The sequence below is a fragment of the Echinops telfairi genome, unplaced genomic scaffold (assembly GCF_000313985.2).
Source record: "Echinops telfairi isolate 266 unplaced genomic scaffold, ASM31398v2 ScPeMD7_3;HRSCAF=10, whole genome shotgun sequence".
Taxonomy (NCBI): domain Eukaryota; kingdom Metazoa; phylum Chordata; class Mammalia; order Afrosoricida; family Tenrecidae; genus Echinops; species Echinops telfairi.
Window position 1 is genome coordinate 29,271,807 of NW_022103899.1, and position 10,099 is coordinate 29,281,905.

The following is a 10,099-nucleotide window of genomic DNA, read 5'->3' on the forward strand; positions in this document are numbered from 1 at the left end:
GGACACCCAACCCATGGACTGTGTCGCTGTAGTTTGAGGTTCCTTCAAGACCTGCTTCACCACGCTACTGGAGTATACATTGCTTGAGCTGGGGACTGTCGGACCCTGTCATCTGGCTGCCTGTCATCTGGCTGACTGTTGGTGACCTGCCTTACTGTTTGTTGCCTGTGGCCGGATTGCCTGAATTGCTCTAGAGAGGGCTCAGCTGTCTGCTTCCTTGACTTGCACCCTGAGGCCCTTAAGACTTGAAGAACTGCCAGTGTATTTATTATCTGCCTCATGGAAGTGAGTTGCATTGCACCATTTGTACTGCTCTATAGACTAATTTAGCTGTTTATTATGTATGTTGTATATATATCAATCTATATAAATATATCTAAAATCTTAAGTCTCCTGGCTTTGTTTTTCTAGAGAACGCTGTCTTAACATAGCAATCCATACATCAAGTATATCAAGCATATGTACATGTTTCCATCATTGTTTTATAAACATTTACTTTGTATTTGAGCCCTTGGTATTAGCTCCTCTTATTTCCCTCCCTCCCCCATCTTGCAATCCTTTAAACAATGCTGTGCAATATTTTTCCTTTAGTATGATTTTTCTTAAGTAGATTCTTTTACCTGTATTAGGAAACACTGAAAACAAAAGCTAGTTCACAACATTGACTTTATTTCCCCTCATTGTTTTCTTCTTCCTGGCCCCTACTCTGTGACTGTGTTTTCATCCTCTGATGAAGTCAAATTAATAAGCAACTCCCCTTCACCAGACTCCACTTTAGCTACATGTACTGCATCACAAATCCATTCTCTATCCCCACTGTAGGACACGTGGAAAGCTGCCATCTTGAAAAAAACAACAACACCAAAACAACCTGTTTACAATCACATTCCCTAAACTACTCCATGAGGAAGGAGACCAAGTACTATTAGCTCCCTTTCCTTATGAAAATTCTTATTCAGACAGGTAGCAGGACTCTGAACAAAGGGATGGCTTTAATCCCTTTCCTGCTTTATTCCTTGTTTGCTTACCCAATCATGAGACAACTGAATTCTGACCCTACACTCTTACACTACACCACTGGACACCGTTGCCCATGGCATTTGAACTGTGTTTGCTGGAATAGCAAGAACTCGGAACCAAGTTTTCTGCTTTCAAGTGTAGTTACTTTTTCTATTGAACCAGACTGAGGACTTTTTGGTCATAAAATGGAACAAACTCAAGAAGATTACTACAACCTACTGATAACTGGGATCTTAGGCAGACACAAGGGAGACATGAGTTCTTTCTTTCTTAAGGCATGATTCTAAAACAAGCAAAGACTAAAAATCCATTATCAGCTTACTATGATGGCTTTGTAAATTGTCATCAGTTATAAACTACGTTAACTTTTTTTAATCATGTGAAATGACTGACAAGTCGAAGGTTTTAATATAGTCATAGGTCTAAAAAAAAGAAACTAAATCTCACTTATCTTTGTGATAGTCTTGCTGGTAAAGTATTATTTTTAAGGTATAATTTTGAAACTTCGCTCAGGGGTATCTCACACATTTTAGGTGTAGAATAAGAAAGTAATGAGAACTACCATATTTTTGTGCAAAGAACAAGTGAAGTATGGTTTTGTTGGTTTTCAAACTGTATAAACCCCTTGTGTTGGTTTGCTATGTGTGCTAGGTGCATGATATGCATGAGCATATTATTTACATGGGTGCACATGTGGAAAATGAGTTACATTCTTCACTTCCCTGGCATAAAGCATCATAAATTATTAAGAAAATAGTTCCATCTCCTTACCTCAGTGATTGGTTGCCCCTGATGTGTCAAATCCAGTTCCTGAGGGCGGGTTACTTTATCAATATCCAAAGAATCCATGCTAGAAGCTGCAGAAGTGATGCTGGACCGGGAGGAGTTGCTAAAAGAACGTACTTCAGCATCACTCACGGTGCCTGCTGAGGCTGTTCTTCTGTGCTGGTTAGTGACTAAGGGCTTAGGATCGTCTAGTGCTGATTGCTGAGCAGCCTCATCCATGCTCAAGGAGGCCTGTTCTAACTGTGCAGTGATGTCATCCAGAGAGTAGTTGGCATGTGAAGGTTTGGTAATCCTATTAGATGAAGAAGATAATCCTTTCAAGGTCCCATGTCTTGAAGCATGTCGACTAGCAGGTAGTTTCTGAGCAGCTCTTGTTTCTGCGATTTGACGCTTACTATTTCCTGAACCAATACTGCTGAGCTCCTGCTCTATGGAGCAAAGATCGGCCATCAGGGCATCCAGATCCACGGTCTCTCCCTGATTCAGAGCTTCTGCAATGAAAGCACACACACTGTTTCTGAGACACAGTGAACCAGAATTTATTCCATCTATTATACATCAGTTAATAAATCCAAGGGGAGAAGCAAAAGATCAGCCCTGTGGGTATAAGGCTCATCAACTAACATATTTATAATTCCAATGAAAGTTCTACAAGGAAATGCTTGAGCATTTTAAGATTAGTAGCAATCAGAGGGGAATAAAATAGAAGCTGATAGGCAAATATAATGGAAAAATCATATACTGTTGTCTGGTTTTAACCACATTCACCACTTTTTTTAAAAACCAGAACTCCTATGTTCTGGTAGTCATGGTAATATTGAAAGAAATGAAATCATAGAAGAGAAATATAAGGCTGAGCAAAATTAGATGGGAATGACAACTCCAAGTACTATCAGGTTAAATAGAGTACATGAAATAAGGTGAGAGGGCTGATTTTAAAATTACTGTCAAGTAATTTCACTGAACTTTAAACCCAGTGAAAAATATTACGATGAAATTACTTTTGTTTGGGCTTACAAATGAATATGTTACTTTGTCAATCATTATTAATCAGGTAGAAAACTATTTCAGTTCTGTTTATTTCTTCTGTAATAATTTGGTTTAGTAATATAACTAACCAAGAAAAAAAAAAAACCCAAGTAGTTTTTTTATCTTGAGCTGCTGGGAACTGAGGCTGAATTGCTCCTACTTATATTACTCAGCATTCTATTGTAAGTAGTATTTCCAATTACATCTTACCATTCAAGTTGTATATGGAGAAGCGATAAGAAAAATTTGCCATGTTTGTTTCCTGGCGAAGAGGAGATCTTTTTACTGGTTCCATAGGCTTGTCAGAATCCAAACTCTTGAAAAAAGAATGTTTACTAAGTGATATATTAAATTTAAGCTTCAGTTACATATTATCTAAATAAGGGAGTAAAGTTCGTTTTATGACTAAGTGAATTCCTACCCACATTAACAAAACCAATATCCTTCTTAATATTAGCACTAAAAAACCTTAAAACTCAGGGCCATTCAGTTGATTCCAAATCATAGTGACCCTGTAGGACAGAGTAGAAATGCCCCTGTGGGTTTCCGAGACTGTAAATCTTTACAGGTGTGGAAAGCCTATCTTTCTTCCGTGGAGCTGCTTAGGTAGTTTGAACTGCTGATCTTAGGGTTAAGCAGCCCAATGCATAACCACCAGGGTTCCTTCTTTTTGGTTATAGGCTGTACTACTTCAAACGAACATTTTAAGCAAGCGTGTTGTTGTTGCTAGGTGCTGCAGTAAGGAACCTATGAACAACAGAAATGAACACTGCTGGGTGCTGTACCATCCTCACAATTGTTGTTATGTTTGAGTCCATTGTTGCAGCCATTGTGTATTAAGGAAATTTAAAATCAATAACATTAAGAAAAAGTATAATTGGTTTTCACATTGCAATTTTGATGATTGCAATGTTTTGATGTACGCTTACTTTTGAAGCAAACAAACACCTGAGACTGTCACAGTTCAGAGAAAATATCTTGACGTTGGACAGTGACTGACTTCATTTTACATATATTCACTACAAATAAGCTAGGTATTTGGATATGTAATGATAAGAGAAAGAAAGGAACCCTGCAGAAAGTTATATCTCTTTCCTCAAAGGGATTTGGTTTTGGTCCAGCAGAGTCTCATTCTTGGCAAAAAGTACCCTCAGATAAGGGGCAGTTCTGGGTTCAAAATTAGTGAAATCCAAGAACTTAACAGAAAGACTACAACTTCAGACAATGATGGAATACCGCTGTTCTTTTTTGGCCCTATCCAGATAGGGGCAAACTATAATCTAGCTAAACTGCCAGACCCTGCCTGTAACAAGGCTACAATTATACATTACTTCAGCAAAAGGATGGCTTGTGAGTTATCTCACTGCCTTTTTAACGACTTTTTCCCCCTCGCTAACCTTTCTATAACGAGGAAAATAAAAACAAGTTTGATGTTTTAAATTTAATTTTTTACTTTTAGCTACACATATAAAAATTGGAGTATATAGACTACCACTATAAAAATTCCTACATAATAAACAAAAACAATATAAATTGTAGTCTTAAATAGATTTCAAAGTTTTAAAAACAGCTGGATATTCTATTTGTAGAATTATAGAATTAGATCAGAATGCTATCTTCTTTATTCATTTATATCAAGGTAGTATTAAAACAAATCTATATGTCATATATACACATATACACATGTATATGTGTGTGTGTGCATAGCCTTTAATATCAAACCCAATCCTCCTGCTGTAATTTAGACTCTAATCCTACTCTCAGTAGAAATAAAACATTAAGGTAGTGAAGGCTTTGTTTATATATAAAAAAACCTGAATATATTTGAGGAGATATTAAAAATCATTCTACTTATGAGTTCAAATAAACAAATATTGTTATCTGCTGTGTGCATGGTGATATCAAGGCAACAAAGGAGATAGTAAAAAGTAATTCTTGATGACCACCCTCCCAACAAAACGTAATATAGTAGAAAGTGTTTTTCTTTATAACATTTTTGGAATTATTGTTAATTTAATAAAAAAACTATCAACCCTCCCTATTAAGAAAATATAAGCATACAAGGTTTTACAAAATATTTTAGAAGATTCACCAATCTTAAATCTAAACTTGCTTTACTATGCCATAGTACGCCTGATAGACGTTACAAGGGAACCAGAGTAATGAAATAAACAAGACACTTGATGATGAACCACTAAGTCACTAGGTAAATATTTTTAAAATTTCTGACACATAAAAAAGGCACTTTGTTAGCAGTGAGCCATACAACACAATAATCTTAGTCTCTAAAGGTAACTTCATATAATATTGAGGAGAGCCATAACTATAGGAGCCAGGTTTGGGGTGAATGGCATCATTATGATTACAATAGCAGGGGGAGGGGGATATGTTAACAAGTATCACTTTCTATTCAACCATTAAAACCATCACTTGAAGTAGATTTCTTTTTGTTGTTGTTTTTAAACCCAGTTTTCCAAAGAGGCAAAAATGTGAAGGCTCTAAACTAGTAGAAAGGCCATCTACAGTGGCAGAGCATGACCTGAACACCTGACCGATAGCCACTGTTTTTCCTCTCTGTACCCTTCCCAAGTTTAGACACTAAAACCACACTATACAGGAGCACTATCACCCCTTCTCCGCCCCCAACAAGTCAATTGCATCCTTTCTTTCACATGCTGCCCCTTTCTACTTCCTCCTTCTCCAGTCCCCCACCCCACCTCCAGCATAGAAAACTGAAATGATCTGGGAGCACAGACATAGGAAAAGATCTCTTTTACGACTGAGGACACTATTCCTTCTGATTGCAGATGAAGGGAATGAATGGTCCTGCTCAGTATTCTTCCCCAGATTCAGTATTAACAGATTGGGTTCAGAGAAATGTTTGCCTTTCGAAATGATCTAACAAGAATTATATATGAGTTTCTCAGTTTCAAAACCAGACCACTAGGGGAACCACCGTTAATGAAACAAACTGCTATTGTCACTTTCCCATTAGTTAAAGGGTCACCAAGTGGTTGTCCACCAAAGTCCTTCCCCGCAGCATTCTCATGGATAGGTGAAGCTACGCTTTGTTCTAAAGTTCTGTTACGAAGTTAAATTAACTTAAAGAAACATAAGCCTCTTCTTATATTGAATATAGTGTATTAGCTAGGACAAGAGTACTATATACCCTTTTACTCTGAGTATTCTGGCTTAGAGGACAAGGCCAATCTTTTTTAAAGTAAAAAACCCAAGGTCCAATAAAACAAAATAAAAAAGCTTTGACATGGTTTAAAAAATACAGCCTAGACTAAAATTTTGTCAGTATTCTGGAAAACGTATCAGAGAAAATACTTACATGAGAAGAAATTATGTTGTAAAATGTTCTCAAATTTACTTAGTAATGGGACTGGATGTGCTATATTTAGTCTTTAAAATTATTTTGCTAGCAATCTCAAATTTATGAAACAAATGAAAAAAAAACCTCTGACACAAGTATGTTTTAAAAATTCCTTTAACCACAGAAGATAGTATCTTGTTATATATAATTACTATCCAAGTACTCGTTAATATTTTGAACACTTTTCCTTTCTGACTATATTTTACAATTTATGTCCATATCCTTACACCTACACATTAAAATTTTAGCACATAGCGATGACTTCACATCTGAAGCCCCTTTCTAAAACGTGACTTCTAACCTGAGTAAGTTTGTCTAGCTCCCCCAGCCAGGCTCCAAACATTTTGTCCAGGTCCTGATCTTCCTTATCACTGTCTTCTTCAGCACCATGATCAATTTCTTCATCTGATAACTGCTCCATCTGAAACACAGACATTTGTACAGGATACAAATGGTATATCGATCAATATATACAAAAATGGCATATAGCCAAAATACCTTATTGATTATTTGATTATTAATCCCTTTTTGTTCCTTCAGCAACACAAATGGGTTTGCTTTTGTATAATGGAAGAACTAGTCATTTAAAACCACATGAGGACTCTCAGAATACAAAGTGGAGTGTGGAGCATTTGTTTAGGTCTACTATGCTCTGGTGGTGTAACAGGAGACCTGGTGGCATAACTGTTAAGAGCTGGCTGCTAACTGCAAGGTTGGCAGTCCTGAAAAGAGTTAATCATGAAAATTCACAGGGGCAGTTCTTCCCTGTCCTAAAGGGTTACTATGAGTTGGAATGGACTCAATGGCAGTGAATGAATATGCTCAATGATCCCTAAAAGCAAGGGAATCTTTAATATTTACTGTATATCTATAGTACAGTGGTATATGGATTGGACTGCTAACTGTAAGGTCAACTGTTTGAATCCACCAGCTGCTCCTCAGGAGTAAGATGAGGCAGTCTGCTCCTATAAACATTTACAGTCTCTGAAACTCTAGTGAGCAGCTCTGATAGGAACTGACTCAATGGGCTTGGTATATTTATGTGCAACGTGCCAGACACCGGAGGAGCAGAGAAGAGCGTGAGAGCCTCTGCCCTCAGGGAAAGCACACTCTAGTGGAGGACAGACAAGGAAACCAACAAAGAGGAAGAGTGTAGTTGACTTCCGCTTGAAAAGGAGGGCTCACTAAAGGCCCAGAGAAGGAAGGAGAAGAATGCTACAGGCAGAGGAACCAACATGTATGTGGCAGGGAATAAAGGCCTGAGAAAGTAAGACATGCTGAGGACTCTAAGGGGCTTAGCATGTTTGATGCACAGAATGTGTAGTCTAGACTTAGGGAAAAATGAGTCTGGAGGGGGGGTTGGGGCAAAACTGTAAACCACACCAAAAGTTTGGACTTTATCCTGCAGGTCACTCTTCTTTTCCCCTCAAATGATCTGTTGATGACCTGCAGTAAAATTACCTTCCTAAAATCTACTGAATACTAATTTCAGGAAGATGGGACATTAACAAGTTTCCCCAGGTACTGCTTATGTCTGCTGAAAGTTTGACAACTGCCACTATGTTATGTCATAACCCCTTAGAACTGGCTAGGTAAGCAGTTATGCCTAGCTACAATGTAGTTACAAGTAAAACCACCTACAAAGTTACTATTGTTGTGTCACTGTATTGTGACTCGTGGCGACCTATCGGACGGAATAAAACCATACACAGGAGCTTCAAGGCAACAATCTTTAAGGAAGCAGATCATCACTGAGTCTTGTCTTCCATGAACCACTGGTGGGCTCGAACCCTCAACCTTTTCGTTAACAGTCGAGCAATTAAACATTATTCCACCAGGGCTCCTAACCTAGAAAGAATATTCTCTGAATCCACAGAGAAATCGGGCAGCATTAGAATCCTATAATTAACATATCCCAATTACCCCTCTCTCTTACCATCATTCCATGTTACTTTTCAGTTATTCATTGAGAAATTTTATTTATTTCCAGTTATGGTTTAGGAGCGCGCGCGCACACACACGTAACTTTCATAAAACACCTTCTACTCTGAGATAACTAATTTTGGAGGATAGGGGGAGGAGAGATGACTTCTATGTTCAAGTAGTGCCCCCAACTGTGCAAGATATAACCGTTGCAAATAAAAGCAAGAGGAAGGAAATCTATATTAGACAAAAGAAACAATAGGGAAAACAAAAACCAAAAAATCCCTTCTTGTTAAATTTAGTTAGGCACAAAAAGAGGAAGGGGGCCCATAAAAAAAGAGGAGGAAGTCAGTGTAGAAGAAAATGGAGAGAAACTGGACACAGCATAATGAAAAATTAAATGAGGCTCGTGAGTTGTGGGGCCATGAACTAATCATCTGAATGGGGCATGGGACAGTTCACAGACCTGGTTTTGTCTTGACCTACAACGCTATTTGATCACAGGACCTTCGGTTCTGACGGGAACTAAATGGCATCATTTGTAAACTGCCAAAATGGAAAAAAAAATGGATCTAATAAAATGGATGTAATAATGAAATTGCCTTAAAAGGTATAAAAATATCAACCGGCTGTTGATGGAACCAAGATATTAACTGTATGGATGTATATAGCAATGCTTTTCCTTGGGTTTTGTCTTTTCATTTTGTTGGATGGTCTTGTTAAAAAATTACCTTTAATATCTTTTTATTTAAAGTACTGTGGAAAGGTTTACACTTAAGTTATCAAACATGCGAATTCTTTCCTGGTGAATTTTCCACAGCGGTACAGTGGTTATGGACTAGGCTGCTCACTGCAAGGTCAGCAATTTGAAGTTACCAGCTGCTCCAAAGGAGAAAGAAGGGACTTTGTACTCTCATAAAGAGTTACAGCAGTCTTGGAGACTCACAAGGGCAGTTCTACCCTGTTCTAGAGGGGTCTTATGAGTCAAAATAAACTCAATGGCAGTGAGTTTGTTTTTTAAATACAGGTAGGAGCTCTGTGTGGCAATGTTTGTGTTTTCCTGTTGTACAGAAGGTCAATATGAGTCAACATGCCCTCAGTGGAACTGTAATAACAATAACATGGCCTTCTCAGGAGTCCTTGGGTGGCGTGAAAAGTGCTTGACTACTCATAGAGAGGCTGGCTGTTAGAACCCACTCAGAGGCATGTAGGAAGACAGGGCTGGTGATCTTCTTCCGAAAGGTCACACAGCCTTGAAATCCCTATGGAGTAGCTCTATTCTGCACACCCAGCAGAGCCATTAGCTGAATAACCAGCAGTTAACAACCGCGGTTGAGTAAGAAAAGTGTGGATGTGATGAGGAGGAAGAATGAATATTGGGCAAAGTGGAAATCACAGGTCAATTTGAATATGTGAGTAAAGATCTATGGGGATTCTTTGTACTCTTATTTTTATCAGTTTGAAATTATAGCAAAATAAATTGAGAAAGAGAAAGGACAGGGAGACAAAAAACAAACAATCTCTGCCCTCAGGGAGTTTGTAGTTAGAAAAATTATGTATGTATCAACAAGTAGATCATTTAAAATTCAGAAATAAAATAAAGCTGGCAGACTTAGAAGTATCCTATTCAGGCTTCCAATATAGGCTCAGCACATCTTTATAAACCAAATATAATATGCATGTTAATCTAAGAACAATGGAAAATAATTATATGTTTCTTAAATAAATGGTTTTATTGTGTTTTAGGTGTTGCCTTCTTATATTGCATTTGCCTTGCTTATTATGAAATAAACTTTCCAATTTATTTTCAGTTATGCTAAATTTAGCTTTATTTAATGTAAACAGAAGTTTAATACCTTAGAAAATAATTATGTATAAGATAATTCTTGCGTAGACGTAACCTTCCAATAAAGAAATTAACTAATTTTTTTTCTTTTTAATTGGCTAATCTTTTTTTTTTTT

The 10,099-nt window shown here is 37.4% G+C and overlaps 1 protein-coding gene across 2 annotated transcripts in view; it reads right to left on the reverse strand.

The window, feature by feature from the left end:
• Positions 1–6,635, reverse strand: part of RAPH1 (Ras association (RalGDS/AF-6) and pleckstrin homology domains 1) — a 42,865-nt gene extending 36,230 nt beyond the window's left edge. For both annotated transcript variants that reach the window (XM_045295445.1, XM_004701758.2), the window contains exons 1-3: positions 6,516–6,635; positions 3,046–3,151; positions 1,792–2,297 (exon numbers count right to left, since the gene is read on the reverse strand). In XM_045295445.1, coding sequence (XP_045151380.1) covers positions 1,792–2,297; positions 3,046–3,151; positions 6,516–6,635 — 732 coding nt within the window. The remainder of the gene's footprint in view (positions 1–1,791; positions 2,298–3,045; positions 3,152–6,515) is intronic.
• Between the last annotated feature and the right edge of the window lie 3,464 nt (positions 6,636–10,099).